Below are 22263 nucleotides of genomic sequence, written 5' to 3'. Positions count from 1 at the left end.
TTGGCCACAGTCGGGCACTTTCTCACAGTTAACCTGATAATGTCACGTTTTTATTACGTTCGATCTCTCTGCGGGGAGATTAGGCGTCGTCCTCCTCTGGGGGGGTCAGAGGGTCGGGCGAGGTCGGGCCGACTCTGGGGAAACAGACTCTCTTTAATAACTGAGGCGCAGCTCCATATCAAACAAAGGCTGGTAACAGTCTTCTCCTTCACACGGCTCCTTCAGAATAAAAGCCTGAGTGATGAGAATAATGGCGGTAATGAGGATAATGAGAGAAAACAGCTGATGTTGACATGAGAGCAACAAGTCGTGGGATCTGATCCCAGAACAGGGCTTCACCTCCTTCTTCTCCTCCTTCTCCTCTCCTCCTTCTTCTCCTCTCCTCCTCCTCCTCCTTCATCTTTCTCCTTTTCCTCCTCCTCCTCCTCCTCCTTCTACTTCCACTCCTCCTTCTCCTCTTTCAACTTTCTTCTTTTCCTCCTCCTCCTCCTTCTCCTCTCCTCCTTCTTCTCCTTCATCTTTCTTCTTTTCCTCCTCCTCCTCCTTCTTCTCCTTCATCTTTCTTCTTTTCCTCCTCCTCCTCCTCCTTCTTCTCCTTCATCTTTCTTCTTTTCCTCCTCCTCCTTCTCCTTCATCTTTCTTCTTTTCCTCCTCCTCCTCCTCCTTCAACTTTCTTCTTTTCCTCCTCCTCCTCCTCCTCCTCCTTCAACTTTCTTCTTTTCCTCCTCCTCCTTCATCTTTCTTCTCCTCCTCCTTCTAGTTCCTCTCCTCATTCTTCTTCTCCTTCTTCATTTTCTCCTCCTTCTTGTCCTTGGTCTCTTCCTCTTCTTCTTTTTCTCCTTCTTTATCTCCTCCCCCTCCTCCTTCTCCTTTTTCTTCTTCGCCTCCTTCTTCTCCTTCATCTCTTTCTTCTCCTATTTCCTCTCCTCCTCCTTCTTCTCTCCTTTGTCATGAATCATGTGACGACCCTCAGGTGTTCCTGTGTATGAGGGAGTTGGAAAACAGTGCCACCTGCAGCACAAACAAACTCCTCCTCCTCCTTTGTCCTCCTCCTTTGTCCTCCTCCTCTCCTCCTCCTCCTCCTCTCCTCCTCCTCCTCCTCCTCCTCCTCCTCCTCCTCCTCCCTCAGTGTCAGATTTACACATCGTTGTGTTTATGACCTGTGGAGAACTGGAGTCTTGGTCTGATGACGTTAGCGATCAAACAGCGATGGAAATTACATTTGTCTCAGAGAAGAAAAAGGCCTCTTGCCTCCGGTGATCTGTGTCCATGACGACGCAACTTTTCACGCTTCTTAAAGGGATAGTTCAACATTTTGGCAAAATGGCCCATTGCCATAATCCCTATAGTCATAGCAGTAGGTTCGTTACCTTTAATTGTTGGTGCAAGCTAGAACAGCGGAGCAGAGTCGTGAGCTGCTCAGAGCTACGCTACAGAGGCTCTCGGTTTCCCTCATCAAACTCATCAAATACACAATCCAACAACTCCACAACGCTCTGGTGGACAAGTTGTGACCTGCACATTCACCACGCTATGAGATAATAACACAACGTTACCACACAGAGTTGTTTTAGAGGGAAATTCATGCAAAACCACTGATGCGCGTTGGCTTCAGGGACAGTTTTTCATCAAGCAGTCTCTGTATTTACCTCTAAAACAACTCTGTCTGGTAACGTTGTGTTATTATCTCATAGCGTGGTGAATGTGCAGGTCACAACTTGTCCACCAGAGCGTTGTGGAGTTGTTGGATTGTGTATTTGATGAGTTTGATGAGGGAAACCAAGAAATCCCATGAGCCTCCGTAGCGTAGCTCTGAGCAGCTCACGGCTCTGCTCCGCCGTTCTAAAAATAGCTTGCACCGACAATTAAAGGTAACGAACCTACTGCTATGACTATAGCGATTATGGCAATGGGCCAATTTGACAAAATGCTGAACTATCCCTTTAACGCAAATAAACAACCTAAAGTCAGTGATGAGACGGTGAAGGATCCTGCTGTGTGATGTTGAGCAGGCCGGAGGAGGAGGAGGAGGGAGGGTCTCTGCTGCTGTCAGTCTGGTATTCATAACGCTCGCGCTTATCTCATCTGCACCTGCAACATGTGTTTACTGCATAGTTTCAAACCCAACATCACATCAAATATCCACAATGTCGACGCTACACTGGAGCCTGATAACGATCCTGGTATCAGACACTTCAACTCTGATTATTGTCGTTTGTTTACGTTCATATCATGTTGGAATAAATGAGTGAAAAAAAGAAATGTCGTTTTATCAGGCGTTCGCATCTGTCACATCTGTTTTTCCTCCTCCTCCTCCTCCTCCTCTCATCAATCTTTATCTCTCCTTCCATCCATCCCTCCATCCCTCCATCTCTTCTCTTCTTCTTTCTCTCATGTCTTTATCTTCTTCTCCAATCGCTCCTCACATTAATCCCTCCTCTCTCTCTTTAAATAGCCTGCTGGGTAAACATCAGTTTCGCTGCAGCCATTTGTCTTCTTAATGTGTTTCCTCTGAGTGTGTGTGTGTGTGTGTGTGTGTGTGTGTGTGTGTGTGTGTGTGTGTGTGTGTGTGTGTGGCCACCCAGTCTCCATAATCCAGTCCAGTTCTCCCACAAAATCCTCCTCAACACTATAAATAATCCTCCTCCGTGTTGTTCAGAACCTTCACGTCTTCGGCCCGAGTTCATCCTCAGAGTCCAGAGACCTGGAGAGTATTGGTAATACTTTACAATAAGGTACACAAAATAGTTACTGAGGAACTAATGAGGAACTAATGAGTAGTTACTAAGGAACTAATGAGGAACTAATGAGTAGTTACTAAGGAACTAATGCGTAGTTACCGAGGAACTAATGAGGAACTAACTATTACTTCATCATCAGTTACCCTTAAAGTAAAGCGAGACATCAAAATTAGTAACTTTTTGTACTTTAGTTCCTCAGTAACTCATTAGATCCTTATTAGTTCCTCATTAGTTCCTCAGTAACTATTCTAATTTTGTGTACCTTATTGTAAAGTGTTACCGTGTCTCACACACACACACACACACACTTTTTAAGACGTATAACCAGAGCGATTGATATACAGTAACAATCGCTCTGGTTATAACTAATCGTCAGGTCGGAGCAGCAGAGTTGTGGTTTAGTTGTGGACGTGACATCATCAAGGTCATTCAGGGTGAAGTCGGGGAAATGACCTGCATGAAAAGATCTAAAATAGAAGAAACAGAATAGAAAACATCAATAGAAACATCTGGAAGTCGACGTAGGGAGTGAAACCAGGACACGACAGCAGCTGGAGTCTGTGACAATTAGTGAAAGACTGTTAACGAACCAGTCTCATGTCATCGCTGCAGTCTGGGTCACGCTGGCCACGCCCCCCCACCGAGCTGTCAATCAAACATCCCCGCCCTGGTATGTGGGACATGCGGCGAATGTGAGGAGCTCCTGTGTGTGTGTCTGTGTGTGTATCTGTGTGTGTAGAAGCACAAGAATGTGTTTATTTAAAAAAAACAAACGCTTGTGGGAGAAATTAATGTGTATGTGTGTGTGTGTGTGGTGCAACTGACTGAAACTGTGTGTGTGTGTGTTGTGATGTAGACAGTAGCAGCGCAGACCTGGCACACACACTCAGGTGTCATTCATCACAGATTAGTCATTACCTGCCACAGGTGTTAGTCACGGCCCAGCACCGCTCCTCTCTCACTGTTTCTATTGTTTCTGCTGCTGCTTTATGTAACTTTGACTTTTAATTCAGAACCACATGAAGCAAAGTACTTTATGTTCCTTTATTGTTCATCGTAATTACCCAACTGTTTCACTGACGGCATTGTGCAACAATAAATCACTAATATAACATCCTCGCTGCGGATTAAACCTTTAGTTTACAGCGCTCAGACTTAAAGGGATACGCCAACTTTTTTTTTTTCGTGTCTTGCCTCACTCCCGAGTCCATGACCAGCAGATAGACACCATCCTTTCGACTGTGCGTGCAGTAACGAGGGAGATACGGGCAGAGCTGGCACACCGCTAATTAGCTTAGCTCAAACACTGGAAGTGTATGGGTAGTGTTAGCCTGCCTCCACTTAAAGTCATCAGAGAAACTCTTCAGCAACTCTAAACGGAAACCGGCGGGCTGATCTTCGTCTCAGAGCTGACAAAACTCTCCGGTAAGGCATCTTGAGCGGTCAAATGCCGCTAACGGGACGAGAGCAGTCAAAACGGAGCGTTCAAGCAAAGATGGTTTATTTTGGTTCAAGCTAGCTACATCGAGGATCAGTTAGCTTCCTATTTCAAAGTAAAAGCACAAATTCTATCGTCATGGTTTTCTGTATGTAAAGGGCAACGGGTGTTTTATTTTGTGAAAGTAACCGGAAGTGCGTTGGTCACAACGTTGGCTAGCTTGAGTAGCGCCGAATTCGTCCGAACAAAATTGTAAACAGCTGGTATTTAGACAAATTAACGACACACTGCTGATCTAAACGGCTACTTTCTCGCCTAAACATGTTTGAAATGTTGATAAAGTGATATATTTACAGAGTTTAGAGCTAAAATGAAACCAGCTTCTGACTGCTGATTTCGGCTCGGGTAGGAGGCAGGCTAACACTACCTATACACTTCCAGTGTTTGCGCTAAGCTAATTACGGACGATAAGGCTCTATCTCCCTTGTTACTGCACGCACAGTCGAAAGGATGGTGTCTATCTGCTGGTCATGGACTCGGGAGTGAGGCAAGACACGGGGAAAAAAAATGTTGGTGTATCCCTTTAAAACTGTCAACCTGGATGAATTCAAGTAAATAAAGTTTTGGTTCGTCGTACGTCACCAAAGTCTGATTGACATTAATACATCCAAGCCACTCAAGGACACTTCAAATGAAACAAAATCATCAATAAACAACATTCAAAACATCAGTAAAATAAAAATGATGAATGAAAACTGTGCAGAAAGGCGAGAGAAGCGATTTTAAACAGGTGGTTTTGAAAAGAAGTCGGTTCACTGGTTAATTAATCAATTACATGCCACAGATAACAAATCATCTAGGTCAATAACGCTTCACATTGTGTGATTATAATATAATTATCAATATTACTAAACTATTCATCCGCAACTTATAATTATGAGTCAGCTATTCTTTCAATTATATTATTATTATGATTATTATAGTATTCATACAATTGGGTTTTCCCCACTGACACTGAAACTGTTGCTCTAAATACCAGTGAATTAAAACTGACACAACTTTAATTTGATCCTTTGTTTTGTCTCCTTCTTAAACTTGGGTTTTAAATAGACGCTCTGCCCTGTGTGCAGTCATGTGGACTGTGGGAAGTCAGGTTTTATTCCTCTGATTGTATCATGTGAACGCACACTGGATCGATTCCCAAACCTCGGCTGAACTCCGTCACACAGAGAAACATTCATCAGGAGCAGAGCAGCTGTTTGACGACACCAACATAATATCTAAAAATTAATATAAAATGTTGTTGTTTTTTTTACATTTTCTTCTTCTGGTTTGTAAGATGAGTAACTACCGTGATTTTTATTTTTTCCATTACTCACAATGAGCTCATCCAGAACAGGAAGTAGACTCCACCCCGACCGACTGTCACACAGGAACCGGTAGCGGGATCTGAAAGATACGACAACTTTCTGTTAACGTTGTTCTTTAGTTTCAAGTTTAATTTTATTTTTCACATTTGTTTGTTTGTTTTTTCCTATATTGCAAAAATGCTGAAGGGAAGCTTATGATTTAATGAATTTTCTATTTAGGACAGACATAAATATATATAAGTGTCATGTTTCTGTCAGTGTTTTTAACAGATTTAAGTGAAGTGAAGCTGCAGCAGTCTGACTCTGAACACACCTGGCTCAGTGTGTTGTCTCTGCTCTGACTCCTGAAGCAAATAAAAAAAGCCACAGATGAGTGTGTGTGTGTGTGTGTGTGTGTGTGTGTTCAGCACAGACAACACAGCAGCTACAAATAGGCCTCCTGTTGTTGTGTGTGTTTGTAACATGATGAACATCGGCTGCTGCCAAAACTGCAGCCGAGCTGGTCCGACTGCAAACACACACACACACACACACCATGCACGCACACACACACACATTCATACCACGCACACACACATACACACCTTTGACAGTTTGCTTAATTACTATTAAAAGACTGTAGATGTGTATGTATATAGATCATCATTACCAGTATTATCATTAGGCCTATTGCTGTTGAAAGGAGCCGTTACTGTGGCAACGCTACCACAGATCAATCAGAAACTAAAATACAGATAAATAAATCAATAAGACACTGAGGCTACTGGAGAGTTTCAAAGTGTCATCGTCGTCGTGGTGAGGGAGAAGCTCGGAGGAAATATTCACTTTAAACACGACACCGTTCAGCAGCAGCAGCCAAAGTCAACACAGCAGCTATGTGGTTCACCCTGTCAGAGGCTGCAGACGCCGACGCTGGCGTTGGCGTGGCGACTCCGGCTCTGATCAGGACGGGGTGAGGTGGGGGGGGGTTCACCCAGACAGACGTTAAACTGCAGGATGAGGTGAGGTGTTCCCTCACGTTCAGGGTCTGTAAAAAGAAGCTGAAATCCTGCACAAAGACCAACTTTTAAAGGGATAGTTAAACATTTTGGCAAATTGGACCATTGCCATTACCCCTATAGTCATAATAGCAGTAGGTTCGTTAGCTTTAATTGTCGGTGCAAGCTATTTTTAGAACGGCGGAGCAGAGCCGTGAGCTGCTCAGAGCTACACTACGGAGGCTCATGGGAGGGAAATACAGAGACTGCTTGATGAAAAACTGTTCCTGAAGGCAACGCGCATCAGCGGTTTTGCATGAATTTCCCTCTAAAACAACTCTGTGTGGTAACGTTGTGTTATTATCTCATAGCGTGGTGAATGTGCAGGTCACAACTTGTCCACCAGAGCGTTGTGGAGTTGTTGGATTGTGTATTTGATGAGTTTGATGAGGGAAACCAAGAAATCCCATGAGCCTCCGTAGCGTAGCTCTGAGCAGCTCACGGCTCTGCTCCGCCGTTCTAAAAACAGCTTGCACCGACAATTAAAGGTAACGAACCTACTGCTATGACTATAGGGATTATGGCAATGGGCCAATTTGCCAAAATGTTGAACTATCCCTTTAAGACCCTCCAAAGGAAGAAGGAGAGGTGATGTATATCAAACGTGCATCTTTATTCCTCCTTCAGTATGTACATATTGCACACAGAACTGCAGCAGCTCTGTTCCTCACACGTGTCGGCAGCTTCAATATAAATACACTGGAATATTATTATTAATATTAATATTATTATTATTATAACTATGCTTAATATAACATATAAGACATTCAGCATGTTGGACGATTGTTGCCTCAGGCTGAGAGAACATCTCAGTGTCCGTGTCCTTCGTCCTCCTGCAGCTTCTAGTAGAAGGTTAAATACAATTCCGTCCGTCGTCCAAAAATAATATAACACGGGAAAAAACACTGTTGTTCTGCCGGAGCAGGAAGAAGACGTCCGTTCACGAGAGCAAAAGTTTCTAAGGGTGAATAAATCTCTTGTCCATTAGAAACCAGGAGAAGCATCGAGGTCCAGAGGAACAGAAATCCACCGTTTGAGTAGTAGAGTCTGGTCGGATGGAGAGAATAGAGAAGAGTAAAGTAAAACCAGTGGTCGGGGAGGTCAAACTTGTTTCTGCTGAAAACAAGTGAACAAAAAAAACAAAATCAGGTGCTGCAGGTTTGAAGTTTTTGTAAAGATGAGTCAAAGAGCAGCTGAAGAAGACCTGAGTCATGTGTCAGTGTTCGACTGAGGCTCCGCCCCCTTCAGCCTCTCTACACCGTCAAACCAGCTGGAGGCTTTTATTGTGAAAGGGCGAGGCGACTTCCTCCTCTAACCTTCCTCAGGGTCGTCGTCATGGTGTCAGTTCACTAACGACACGTTGAGTTCATAAGCAGCCGAGGGAGGAAAGAAGGTCGGCTCATTGGCTTTAGGACGATAATGACCTCACAGGAGAGTTTCTATTGGCTGGTAAACCTCCACCGACTTCCTGGTCGGGATGCTCCGCCGCCGCCGTTATGCTCCTCGTTGTCACGGCGACACAGCGCGTCTGTCAGAGGCTGTAAACAAAGACAGAAGAGAGGGTGATGCTCCAGAAACACAGGGAACTACACTTCCCATGATGCAACTTTTCAATTAAATTGAGTTTTTTGGTAAGGTACAATAAGGTAGTTACTAGGGAACTAATGAGTAGTTACTGAGGAACTAATGAGGAACTAATGAGTAGTTAATGAGGAACTAATGAGTAGTTAATGAGGAACTAATGAGTAGTTAATGAGGAACTAATGAGAAGTTACTGAGGAACTAAGGTAGGCCTACACAAAATTTGAGTAGTTACTCATTTTGATATCTCGCTTTACTTTAAGTTCCTCATTAGTTCCTCAGTAACTGTAACTTAGTGTCCTCTAGTTCCTCAGGTTCTCCTGGTCCTGGTCTTCCTCTCCTCTGGTCGTTTGGTTCAGATCAACTCTTTTCTTTCTCTCTGGACTTTAACTTTGGTTCAACAGTCGTCACATTGTTCTGCTGCTTGTTGTGTTCTGCTCTGCTCCGCCGCCGGCGCTGCCCGCTGCCCTTTCACTGACGTTCTCACTGTTTTAGGAACAAACTTTACACTCGTTTGGAAAACAAAGCACAAAAAACATTTGACTTTTTTATTTCTCATTTCATAATTTTTTCTATTTGGAATCAAAGCCGTTCCTTTAGGGGAAGAACAAACGTTAATACGGTTCTTTATTCTGGTATCAACGCTGCCATCAGGTGAACGCTGCTTCTGCCTGTCCTCACCTTTCACCGCGTTGTGTTGTGTTGTGTTGTGTTGTGTTGTGTTGTGTTGTGTTGTGTTGTGTTGTGTTGTGTTGTGTTGTGTTGTGTTGTGTTGTGTTGTGTTGTGTTGTGTTGTGTTGTGTGAGTCTTACCGTGTGTGGCTGTGTCGGTGTGTGTCTGTGTGTTTATCTCTCGGTGCAGCGAGGGCTGTTGGCCAGTTGGATCAGCAGACGAGCACATCTTTTATAATCTGCACAGAACAACAGAGAGTCGAGTCACGAGCTGCGTCACAAGGTTCAGGTGCTTCATCGTCACACTCTTTACAAAAACCACAAAAAGTGTCAAAAAGACAAAATAATAAAGAGATCGGACGTCGTGTTCAACTAAAATCTGCAAAGTGAGTTTGTTTTAATAAAACTGGAGCTGGGAGGTTGGTTCAACGTGATAACGACCAACATGCAACAACATACAGGAAGTAAAAACCAGGAGTTTGACATTAATTTCATTAAAGGAATAGTTTAACTATTAGTTTAATAGTCAAACAACGAAATCTTTATATGAGAGTCAAAAAACGTCCATAAAACTACACAACTACCAGTCCTTACTGCTCGTCCGCTGCAATCCAAGTGTCCTGAAGGGACGTAGTCCAGAGTTTACTCGAAATTACGTCATTTAGGACATTTTTACAGCCTAAACAGTCCTGTATCCGCCAGGCAAATTCAATACAGGACTGTTCAGGCTGTAAAAATGTCCTAAATGACGTTGTTGTTGTTGTTGTTGTTGTGTAGTTTTATGGACGTTTTTGTGTTGGAATTCCATTTTTTGGTGAACTATTCCTTTAATTGTTTGACTTTTCTTAAGGTTTGAGCCTCCACAGCTCCTGTAGCTTTTAATAATTTGAAAAACGAGCTGCTACATTCACAATGTTAACTGAAGAAAATGCCTGCACGAACCAACAGGCCACAACACACACACACACACACACACACACACACACACACACAGTTACAGTGTTATCAGTGTGATCGTGTCAGAACAGCAGCAGCTCTCATCTTAAATCATGCATACATCTCAGTGTTTATCTTGGAGAGAGTGTGTGTGAACAAAAATATGTCTGTGTGTCTGCGCGCGTGCGTGTGTGTGTGTGTATGCGTGTGTGTGTGTTGAAACAAGTCTTATCCTGTTTTCAATCTCAAACAAACTCCTGCAGCGACATGACACAGTAAAACCGAGGGGGAATCGAACCAGCGACTGATGTCTGTGTGTGTGTGTGTGTGTGTGTACTCACAGGCGGGCACGGTGCAGTCCCTGGTGTTGTGGTAGAGTCTGTTGAAATGTTTCCTGCACTTGGGGTTGAAGTAGAGCGGACCTGAGGACGGAGCGGACACACACTCTGAGAACTGGGCTCTGATTGGACGGAGGACGCTCGTTAGCAGCAGCAGCTGTGACACACACACCTTGTCGCAGGTCTCAATTAATTCAACCTCACACACACACACACACACACACACACACACACACACACACACACACACACACACACACACACATATATATATATATATAAAATATGGATTCAAAGGGATAGTTCAACATTTTCGCAAATTGGCCCATTGCCATAATCCCTATAGTCATAGCAGTGGGTTCGTTACCTTTAATTGTCGGTGCAAGCTATTTTTGGAACGGCGGAGCAGAGCCGTGAGCTGCTCAGAGCTACGCTACGGAGGCTCATGGGATTTCTTGGTTTCCCTCATCAAACTCATCAAATACACAATCCAACAACTCCACAACGCTCTGGTGGACAAGTTGTGACCTGCACATTCACCACACTATGAGATAATAACACAACGTTACCAGACAGAGTTGTTTTAGAGGGAAATACAGAGACTGTTGATGAAAAACTGTCCCTGAAGGCAACGTGCATCAGCGGTTTTGCATGTATTTCCCTCTAAAACAACTCTCAGCTCACGGCTCTGCTCCGCCGTTCTAAAAATAGCTTGCACTGACAATTAAAGGTAACAAACCTACTGCTATGACTATAGGGATTATGGCAGTGGACCAATTTGCAAAAATGATGAACTAACCCTTTAAGTGGATTTTTATGGACTTTTATTCTGAAGGGACATCATAGATAATGATATTTTCAGGAAGCAGACGTCTATGTAAAAAGTTCCTCTGCACTTTTTTCCTGCTTCGCTCTGAGACAGGTGTGTGTGTTTGTTCAGACAGGTGTGTGTATGTGTGTGTGTGCTCACCTGTCAGGTGTCTGATGAACTTCTCCTTGTGTTTTGGATCTCTGGGGTGACCCTCTGAAAGACAAACAACACACACACACACACATCAGATCATATCTAACTGTGGTTTTGCTGCTCTATTATCAGACTGACTTTTATTCTGAAGGGACGTGAATATCTGAGTTGTGTCCTTCAGAATAAAAGCAGATTTTTGACCCTTGTTGGTCAGATCAGTGATGAGACTCAGACCCTGAAGCTGTTCCCGCCTCAACAACCGTCAGTAAATCAACGTGTGTCCTTCACGCCGCCGCCGGCCGTGTGAGAGCTTCACGGTCCGGAGGTTTTACGGACGTCAGAGAGAAAAGACGTGAAGACGTTGATGTGGAGGAAACTCCTGAGGGCCCAACTTGTGACATGAACATGAACATGAACACATCATCATGTCATCAAAGAGTCGTTGTCTCGGAGACTCTTCTGTTCAGGACGTTAAACCAAGGGGGCAGTTGTGGGTCTGAGAAGTGAAGCTCACTTCCGCGTTCAAAAAACTGCAATCCTATGGATTCCTATGGGGGCTGGTGTCAGAAAGCAGCATTCCCCATAGACCCCCGTGTTAAAATCACCAACTTTACATCCTCAGTAAACATGTTAAAAGCCTGGTGTCAGAACGTATTTTCGTCTCAACCGATAGTTTCTACCCCCGCACACACTCTGAGGGGGGTGAATTTTTTTTTAACTCTACCGTTTTACTGTTATTAGGTTAAAACTCTGGCCAATTAGCAGAGGTGGGGACTTGGACTCGAGACTTGAGACTTGACTTGGACTTGAGTCCCGATTTTGATGACTTAAGACTTGCTTGATCAAATCAAAAAAAGACTTGGACTCGCTTGGGACTTGATGCCAAAGACTCGAGACTCTACTTGGACTTGAGAGCAAAGACTTGAATTCAAGTCAAGTCACATGCAGCAAGCACAAATATTAAAATAAAAAGTGTCACATCAATGTTTTACTGTAGCAGCCAGCCAGAGACGTTTATATAGAACCCACTCCTGTTATCAGTCTTGTGGTGTGTCTCAGTTGGTTGTATAATTAATGCCAACACACTAATGCCTACCACACATAAAGATAATCTGGCTGATTTTGCCCCGATTTTCCCCCTTCCTCATTAGTTCCTCATTAGTTCCTCAGTAACTACTCATTAGTTCCTCATTAGTTCCTCAGTAACTACTCATTAGTTCCTCATTAGTTCCTCATTAGTTCCTCAGTAACTACTCATTAGTTCCTCATTAGTTCCTCATTAGTTCCTCATTAGTTCCTCAGTAACTACTCATTAGTTCCTCATTAGTTCCTCAGTAACTACTCATTAGTTCCTCATTAGTTCCTCATTAGTTCCTCAGTACCTACTCTAATTTTCTGGACCTCATTGTAACGTGTCACCAGGACCGGGGACAGCGGCCGGCGGTCCGGGGTTCAGCACCACGGACAGCGGTCCTTCCTACGGTGGCCCCGAGGGGTCGACTCACTGCAGCTTGAGTAAAAACACTTGCAACGACACAACAGGAAGTGTTTCTGGGGGACGCAATAAAGTGACGGACCAGGCTGCAGGCGCTTCAGATCAAAACTTCTTGACTTTAGAAGTTTTGCAGAAACACGACGACGAACAGAACAAAGTCTAAAACTCTGTCAGCGTGAGGTTTGATTCTTTCTAAACAGGAGCAGCAGCTGTAAACACCATGATGAAGCAGCGGTGAAGTTTCAATCAGTGATAAGATATTTTTCCCATGAGCCAAGTTTCCACTGTTTGAATGAAAAAAAAAAACATGGAGAGGTCTCATTCTGAGGGGAAAACAGGGGACAGAGGAGGAGGAGGAGGATGAAGAGGAGGATGAAGAGGAGGAGGAGGCCCGTCACTAATGGAGCGGCTGTGAACGCACCGATGAGTTAAAGTGGAGCTTCATCCAAACAACAAAGAGTTTCCTGAAGTGGAGCAGCGTTGCCTCAGTTCAGAGGCATCTCCCTCATTCCAGTGTTTGTGTTATGGTTTTACATAACGGATGCTTTATTTACCCAAAGGAGAAACACACAGGCTGCATGTTGAGACTGAAAACTGACACCGGTTCCGTGAAATGCTCCTTTACAAGCTCTGGTTTTCTCCTTTCGACTTCACTTCACTGATTAAAAACATAAATAAATATGAATAAGGAGGAGGAAACTGATCTGAGGTCATTCCTGCAGCGGCATGAAAACGTTTCTTCAAAAGGCCTGACGTTAAACAGGAAGTATTTTATCCAATATCAGTTTTGTTTTTTGTTTTTAACAATTTTAAAATGAGAAGGGGAAAGCACCACCCTGTAGAAGAACAGGATGTTGGAAATAAACACATTATAGCTACAAAAATACAACTCTAATGAGCCAGTTGGTTCTAGTTTTGTCAATAAAGTTGATCGATCAATCATTCATCAAGTTACACTAGGTCTCATTCATTCATTCATTCATTCATTCATTCATTCATCCATTCATTCATTCATTCATTCATTCATTAGCTGGTCCTGAGTCAGTAACCACAGACCACACTGTGATAAAGACGTTATCACACTTCATTATTACAACGTGTTATCAGAGCGCTGCAGGATCAATACTATCAGTATCAGTATCAATACTATCAGTATCAGGATCAATACTATCAGTATCAGGATCAATACTATCAGTATCAGTATCAATACTATCAGTATCAGGATCAATACTATCAGTATCAGGATCAATACTATCAGTATCAGGATCAATACTATCAGTATCAGTATCAATACTGCAGTATCAGGATCAATACTATCAGGATCAGGATCAATACCCTCAGTATCAGGATCAATACTATTAGTATCAGGATCAATACTGCAGTATCAGTATCAGTGGTGTAGTCGATACTCAGGTACAGCCTACTCAGTAACTTTTTCTTGAAGTTTTACCACTTTTTAACTTTTTTTTTCAGAAATGTTATCACTTTTTAAATTATTGTTTGACTCCAAGAATTTTTTTGAGAAATTGTACAAGTTTCTTCTCAATTTTTCTTTTTTTCCAAGAAATTTGACCCCTTTTTGTATTATTGTTTGCCCCTTCTTTTGAGAGAGAAATGTTGCCACATTTTTCTAGAATTTTTTGAGAAATTTTGCCACATTTTCTAGAATTTGTTTGAGAAATTTTTACTATTTTTTCTAAAAAAAAACTTTAATAAAAATTTAATAGTTTTATTATAACTATTATAACTATTACCTTAAAAAAAAACTTTTTACTATTTTTTTTCTTTTTAGAAATTTTACCACTTTTTTCTAAAAAATATCTTAAACTTTTTTTTTGTTTTTTTATCTACCACTTTTTCCAGAAATTTCTCCATAATCTTTCAAAAATGTACACCTAATTTAAACGTACATTGATTGTTTGTGTATTTCTGGTGTTAAAATGTTGTCCAATGGGGGTCTGTGGTCTAATTGTGGGTCCTTGATATAAAAAAGTTTGGGAACCACCAGTGGTACAAGTATGAACAGTTGACCCACTACAAAACATGAGACTACACCACTGGTCAGGATCAGGATCAGGATCAGGATCAGGATCAGGATCAGGATCAGGATCAGGATCAGGATCAGGATCAGGATCAGGATGGGTACTGTATGGTGGTACTGACCCAGTCCGTGGTGCGAGCGGCCGACCCTCACGCCGCCCAGTCCCGCCGCCGGCTCCGTCCTGCTGCGGTGGTGGCGGCCGCTCAGCTCCATCGCGCCGCCGCGGCCGTCGTCCAGACGACCGTCGGCCCGCGGCCCGGAGCCTCGGAGCAGCGCGGCCGCGGTGCAGCGCCCGGCGGCCAGAAGCAGCAGCAGCAGCGCGGAGAGGACCGGGAGCCGCGGGAGCAGCATCACGGTGGACCTGAGGGGAGACACACACACACAGACACACAACTATGTTATATGATGAAATGAACAAAAATGAGAAAAAATGAAGAGATAAAGAACAAAGTGATCAGTAACAAATAGACAATAGAAATAAGGTACAAAAAACTCATAGATTGAAATCATAAAAAGACAGAGTAAGGATGTGGGATATGGAGAGAGTGGGAAATTCAAGAAAAGTTAAGATGTATTTTTAGCTGCTTTTTAAAGAGCGAATAGGAATATAGGAATTGTCTGTTTATTTTGTTACTTTTAGTCTATTACTATATCAATTTGAAGATTAAATGTAAATCAACCCCAGGCTGCACTTTTAGCTGAATTTGGTGCCATTTCAGAATAAAAACTGTCGATGGGTAAAAACCTGCCAGGATATGATGATTCATAATGACAGAGTAAAAAAATGAAATAGTATTATTGGCAGTAATAGAGCTAGGGCACCAGAATAAAGATTTAGCTTAGGGCCCCATGGAGGCTTGGTACGGCCCTGCAGACAGCATCACCCGGAGCTAGACTTACTCTTGATTGTTCTTATAGATCTAGTGTAGACCAAATGCATTCTTGCCTTAGATGGCTGAAGGTTATCCAGCAGTTTATTGTTAGGCTATTTATTCACAGCAAGCATCCTACAGCTCTTTCTAATCAGATTGGTTCTAATGCTGATGTTCACCACCACAGTACCAGAGCTTCAACTCAAGGTCTACTGCATTACCACGACCAAGAACTAATTCAGTGAAAAGCACTGTTGCCATTAGTTATGACACTCTTCCTTTAAATGTTAGGACTATTCCAAATAAAAAAGCATTTAAGAAACATGTAAAGTCACTTTTCAGACTGAAGAGTTAGTCTTTTATGTTGCCATTTGGAGAATTTTCTTTTTCTTTCCTTTTTTCCTTTCTTTTTATTGTAACTGGTTGTATTTTGAACTTTTTGAAAAGGCGTTTGTGCGTCGCTACTGGGATCCTCAATAAACAACAGACACATGGTCTCGAGTCTTCAGCAACATCTGTCTGCAGCTGCACCATGAACACGCTTTCATCCAGACACGTGCGCAACAAGTTGTTCTGACTGTAACGCGCAGCTGGAGCCTAATAAACAAAAACGCACATGCACGCCCCACACGCGCACGTCAGGCTCCAGGTGAGTAGTTGATGTGATTGAACCGGAAACAGGTTCAGGGCTCGTGCTGGACTCACCTGTCTCTGTGGATCCTCCTCTGTCTCCGGCTCCGCGCGCCTCCGCTCCCCGGCGCCCCGCGCGCTGGTCCCGGCTGTCGGAGCTCTCTGCTCTGCGGTGTGTGTGTCTGTCTGTGTGTGTGTGTGTGTAGTTGTAGTTGTTGTTGCGGTTCTGTGTTGTAAAAAAAACAAACAAACAAAAACTAAACTAAAAACTATCCCGGGTTACTCTCGTGCCAAGCGCCGGATCCCGGTGGCATCTTAGACCGGTTCAGGGGTCCGGAGGAGCGCGTGGAGCCGGGGAAGCACCTTCACCTTCATCTTCATCATCATCATCCTCCTCTTCCTCCTCCTCACCATCATCATCATCACCATCCTGGTCTCCAGCAGCCGGTCCTCGCTGCGCCGCGCCGGCTCATGGCTCAGTGCGGACCGACGGGAAGACAGCCAGCGGAGCCGGGATGAGTCCAGTTTAACCCGGGTTAGAAAAGGAGAGAGGGAGGGACAGCGAGTTAGTCCGGAACGGGTTCGAGTCCTGGTCCTGGTCCTGGTCCACGTCACTGCGCTGGTCCTGCTGCTGCTGCGTCCTGAGTGGAAGTGGAAGTAATCCTCCTTCTCTTCATCTCTGCTCCAACTGAGCCAGACTACGGAAATACACGAGGAGGAGGAGGAGGAGGAGGAGGAGGAGGAGGAGGAGGAGGGAGGCGCGTGCACGCGGACAGCTGTCGCGCACGCTCAGACATTAAAATGATAGTTGTAGCTGGTGCACCACTCCCTCTTAGTGGATGGAGGAGAAACGTCTCCTCCCTTCACTCTCTCAGCTCCAGGAGGAAGTTCTGACCCCTCTGAGACCCCGTAGTGACCCCGTAGTGACCCCACGGCCACAGGAGGAGAACAGGAGTCCTTTAAAGGGATAGTTCACCCAAAATTCAAATTTCACTCATTACCTCCTCCCCCTCATGTGGACTAAGGGCTGGGAGAAGTTTCAGAGTCCTCGGTGCCTTCTTGGAGTTACAGCGGGGCTCAGTGCAGTATTGCAGTATGCAGTAGTATTTGTCCATATAATGGTTGTGAATGGATACCACGTTTCTTCGTCCTAAAAGACACACCAAAAAACATCCAAATACCTCCATGCTGCTCGTCTGTAATGTCCCTCTTGTATTGAAGCCCCAACATGAGAAATTGTTCCAAAAAAAATTAAATAAGTCTATGTTTTAATCTTGTTTGTAGCAGAAGCTCCCTGTGTCTCAGTTCACTGCTCTTCCTGTGTCAGTGCACTGACTGGCAGAACAATTTCTCATGTTGGGGCTTCAACACAAGAGGGACATTACAGACGAGCACTATGGACATATTTGGATGTTTTTTGGTCGAAGAAAAGTGGTATCCATTCACAACCATTATATGGACAACTACTGCTGCGCCGACCCCCCTGTAACTCAGAGAAGGCACGGAGGACTCTGAAAATTCTCACAGCTCTTAGTCGACATGAGGGTGAGGAGATAATGAGAAATTTGAATTTTGGGTGAACTATCCCATTAAAGAAGCTCTCCAGTTCTTCTAAGAGGAAGGATCCTGAACTGGGTAGAAGATACTGTAGAACAGGGCTTCCCAAACTGCAGCCTCCACAAACCGGTGCCATATGACCCCCACTCCCCCTGGAGGAACTAACAGACGCATCCAAACACAAAGGAACAGAACAGCCTCACAACAAAGATATGAGTAAATAGCATGATAAATAGAGCTGTTTACTCTAAGATAAAAGTAGAGTACCTCAGTCCATCCATGTCATTTATGTGAACATTGTTGCTGTCATGTGCAAACTTTACTTTGACTCATACATAAACCGTATAGTACTGAGTAAACTTGAACATTGTTGCTATGCACATTTACATTTTGTGAATCACTTTGTTTTAACATGAATTCCTCCTAATGAGATGGTTTCATGTTGGAGACAGACTCCTCCACGTTTAACACGACTAAACAGGAGGATGATGTATTTGCATGGGTTTGTTTTTAATTTGAACTACTACTTTTATCTTTTTTTTACAATTACAGCTAAAATGCAGTTGCCCCCATTTGTTCCCATTTTTTGTTGACAACTTTTTTACTTAGGCTACCTTTTATCAAAATTCACTAGTTGTATAAGTTGTTTTTGGAACCTCAATTGTATTTTTATTTTCTTTGTCAAGTCTGTGGTGAATGTGCTGCACAGCCACTGATTGATGGTCGATGCCTGTTTCTGTGTGGCTGTGGCTGACTGAAGAATACACTGCATAAAGCTTAATGTGTCGTGCTCGTGTAGTTTTTCCACTTTTTTAACACAGTATAACTTTAAAATGTTATTTGATCATCTGGCGACCCTCCACTCTGGGAACTTCTGCTCTAGGTGGTTCACTCGTTTTTAGTGAATCCAAGAAGTGAGGAGGAGAGGAAAATGATCTGTGATGAGATTCTGGTCGTGAAGGTTCCACAAGATGTTCTCAGGTGGTTTGAGGAGGCCGGACCGTTGATCAGAGGTTCTGGAGGGTTTGGTTTGGGTTCCTGAGGTTCTTCTGTTCCCAACTGGACGAGTCTTTGAGGAGGAAGCTGTGAAATGTTGTGGAAGTCGGAGGAGACGTTCCTTCCTCCAGATCTTTGGGACGTTTCAGATTCAGATGTTTGTGGATTCCTGTTGTCCTTCTGGGTCAAGGAAGGAAGGACAAAGGGAAAGATGGGAGGAAAGAAGGAAGGAAGGGAAAAAGAAGGAATGGAAAAGGAAGGAAATAAAGAGGGAGGGAACAGATCAGGTCAATTGGGTCAAAAAAGAAGGAAGAATAAGGACGAAGGGAACGAAGGAGTGAAGGAAGGAAAAGGGAAGGGACAAAGGAAGGAAGGAAAGAAAGATGGAGGGAGGGAACAGATTAGGTCAATGGAGGAAGCAGAAGGATGGATGAAGGGAAGGAAGGAAGGAAGGAAGGAAGGAAGGAAGGAAGGAAGGAAGGAAGGAAGGAAGGAAGGAAGGAAGGAAGGAAGGAAGGAAGGAAACAACAAGCAATTTGACCCAGAAGGACAACAGGAGTTACAAACCTCTGGGAACCTTTGAAGACGAAAGAAGGGAAAGGGAAGGAAAGAAAGATGGAGGGAGGGAACAGATTAGGTCAAGGAAAGACGCAGAAGGATGGACGAAGGGAAAGAAGGGAGGAAGGGAAAAGGATTGTGGAAAGAAGGAAGGAAAGAAGGAAGGAAAGAAGGAAGGAAAGGAGGAAGGAAAGGAGGAAAGGAACAGATTGGGTCAATTTGACCCAGAAGGACGACAGGAGGGTTACAAACCTCTGGGAACCTTTGGAGACGTTTCGGAGGTTCTTTAGGTCGACAAGATAACACAACGACACGACCACAGCAACAATAACTGAAAGAAGAACGACAGCGCACACGCACACACACACACACACACACCTTTTTGTGGATGTGAATGGCGGTCTGTTCTCTGGGTTCCACCCTTATTTGTTCATCTGCTCTATCAGATATCAAATCATTCAGCTGCTCTGTGTGTGTGTGTGTGTGTGTGTGTGTGTGTGTGTGTGTGTGTGTGTGTGTGTGTGTGTGTGTGTATAAACATATTTGTACATTCAGTGTGTCAGGACGGAGATTTATCACAACCAGGATCATCAGGGACACGTCCAGGTCACAGGCAGGTAGGTATGTTTATGTGTGTTAGAGCATATACATAAATGTACCTGTGTGTGTGTGTGTGTGTGTGTGTGTGTGTGTGTGTGTGTGTGTGAACCTGTATTTATCCAGGGTTTAGAGCAGCACCGTAGAGGATTGATGTCCTATGTGTTTATCCACTGCAGCTCCTTCAGGTTTCTCACGGCCATTAACTCCTAACACGGATCCAGACCTGCTCCGACTACAACGACAACATTTACTACAACGACCCGCTCCGATCTGGACTTTCTCCAACAACCTCTTGAAACTCTTCCAGATCGCCGATTAAACGTCCTTAAGACACTTTAAACACTTTTTAACCCCAGAAGAGGAGGAAACAAGAACCGCTGGTGTTTAATAAACTGCACGTTGTTCTGCTGCTCTCTGAAGAACTTCAACATTTCCACAACCTCCTCAGAAAACATCTACCTTAACAGATCACAATAATATTAAAGGGATAGTTCAACGTTTTGGCAAATTGGCCCATTGCCATAATCCCTATAGTCATAGCAGTAGGTTCGTTACCTTTAATTGTCGGTGCAAGCTATTTTTAGAACGGCGGAGCAGAGCCGTGAGCTGCTCAGAGCTACGCTACGGAGGCTAATGGGATTTCTTGTTTCCCTCATCAAATACACAATCCAACAACTCCACAACGCTCTGGTGGACAAGTTGTGACCTGCACATTCACGACGCTATGAGATAATAACACAACGTTACCACACAGAGTTGTTTTAGAGGGAAATACAGAGACTGTTGATGAAAAACTGTCCCTGAAGGCAACGTGCATCAGTGGTTTTGCATGAATCTAAAACAACTCTGTGTAGTAACGTTGTGTTATTATCTCATAGCGTGGTGAATGTGCAGGTCACAACTTGTCCACCAGAGCGTTGTGGAGTTGTTGGATTGTGTATTTGATGAGTTTGATGAGGGAAACAAGAAATCCCATGAGCCTCCGTAGCGTAGCTCTGAGCAGCTCACGGCTCTGCTCCGCCGTTCTAAAAATAGCTTGCACCAACAATTAAAGGTAACGAACCTACTGCTATGACTATAGGGATTATGGCAATGGGCCAATTTGCCAAAATGTTGAACTATCCCTTTAATAAAAAATTATTATCAGATTAGACCAATGAAGCTGAAAAGAGAGATACCAAGCATCAGCAGGTTAAACATCTTTTCATGTGGTAGTCTATACTGTATAAAAGGTAAAATCAAAAATATTAGTTGTTGGTGGATGGATGTGGGTATTTCCTGGATGTTGGAGAGCATGTGGAAATTTCTTCATCATCACTACTGAAACCTACTAATGAATGATGATTATTGATCCTTATCGTTGTCATTATTATTACTACTAACGAGCGGCCCTGTCTAAACGCTGGAGGCACAGTGGTAAAAACTTGGCTGATTCTCCTCAGACTGTCTGAGCTTGTTCTTAAGCATTAATCCCTTTATACCTGCAAACCCCAAGATAAACAGCAGCTCAGGATGATTATTGATCATCTGTGACTAAAAACAAGCTGAGTCACACCTCTTCATATGTGCAGCTGTATCATGAGTCGGGGCAAAAAAAAAAAAAAAAAAAACCAGATCTGGAAATAAAAACTGAAAAAGGTTTCGTTTGTTGTTTTATTTTTGAATCGGGTCAGCACCAAAAAACTGATGCTGTTTCTTGTTTGAGTCGGGCCGGAGGAAAGAGCTCGGAGAGGAAACCAGAGACAAACATCTCCGTCTCGTTAGCAACGCCGCCGCCGCCGCTCAGACATCCAATGAAAAACTAAACACACACTCAGTGAAAGCGTTCCGTTCTGCTAAGTTCACTTAGTGTTATCATTCCTCACACACACACACACATCTGCTGTCAGCAAACTGTTACCACGACGACAGGAAAGCACACAAACACACACATTTACACACATACACACACCACATACAGTATGATTAGCAGAGAAGCCAAAAACAACACCAGGTGTGTGCAAAGTGTGAGATCTCACCTGTTCACACTGAACAAAACTAAGAATGTTTATTATAATCTAGAAAAATATTCAAAATGTAATGATGAACTTCTACTTTAATATAAAATCTGGTTGTTATCTCTCTGCACGGGACTGAAATTAATGATTGAAGCAGATTGATTTTATTTTGTAGAGCTGATTGATCGTTTTCCCTCTGTTTATATACAAAGATGTGAAACTGTAAATGTGGTTACCTCACAGCTCCGACAGCTCGACCGCCGACAAACTGATTTCTGAAAAAGAAAAAGGAACAAAAACAGAATAAGAACCAAAGAAAATGAGTAAAAACAACAACAAAAAAGGGAGAAAACCACTGATGTTTTTGGCTCAACGATGCCGTAATTGAAACCTCAGAGACTTCTAATGACACAGAGGTCAAAGGTCACACAGGGTCATGGA

The 22263-nt window shown here is 43.5% G+C and overlaps 1 protein-coding gene across 1 annotated transcript; it reads right to left on the bottom strand.

Annotated features, from left to right (window-relative positions):
* Positions 1-8972: 8972 nt before the first annotated feature.
* Positions 8973-14976, bottom strand: LOC146990496 (ALK and LTK ligand 1-like). The gene is made up of 4 exons (XM_085802936.1): positions 14735-14976; positions 11083-11136; positions 10116-10196; positions 8973-9077 (listed from the first exon to the last, which is right to left on the bottom strand). Exons 1-4 carry the CDS (start codon positions 14961-14963, stop codon positions 9013-9015), a joined length of 429 nt encoding a protein of 142 aa, XP_085659062.1. The 5' UTR covers positions 14964-14976; the 3' UTR covers positions 8973-9012.
* Between the last annotated feature and the right edge of the window lie 7287 nt (positions 14977-22263).

The sequence above is a fragment of the Trachurus japonicus genome, chromosome 2, assembly GCF_045865225.1.
Source record: "Trachurus japonicus isolate A0001 chromosome 2, Traja_1.0".
Classification (NCBI taxonomy): Eukaryota; Metazoa; Chordata; class Actinopteri; order Carangiformes; family Carangidae; genus Trachurus; species Trachurus japonicus.
Note: the sequence above shows the minus strand (reverse complement) of the source record. Positions and strands in the feature narration are given on the sequence as shown.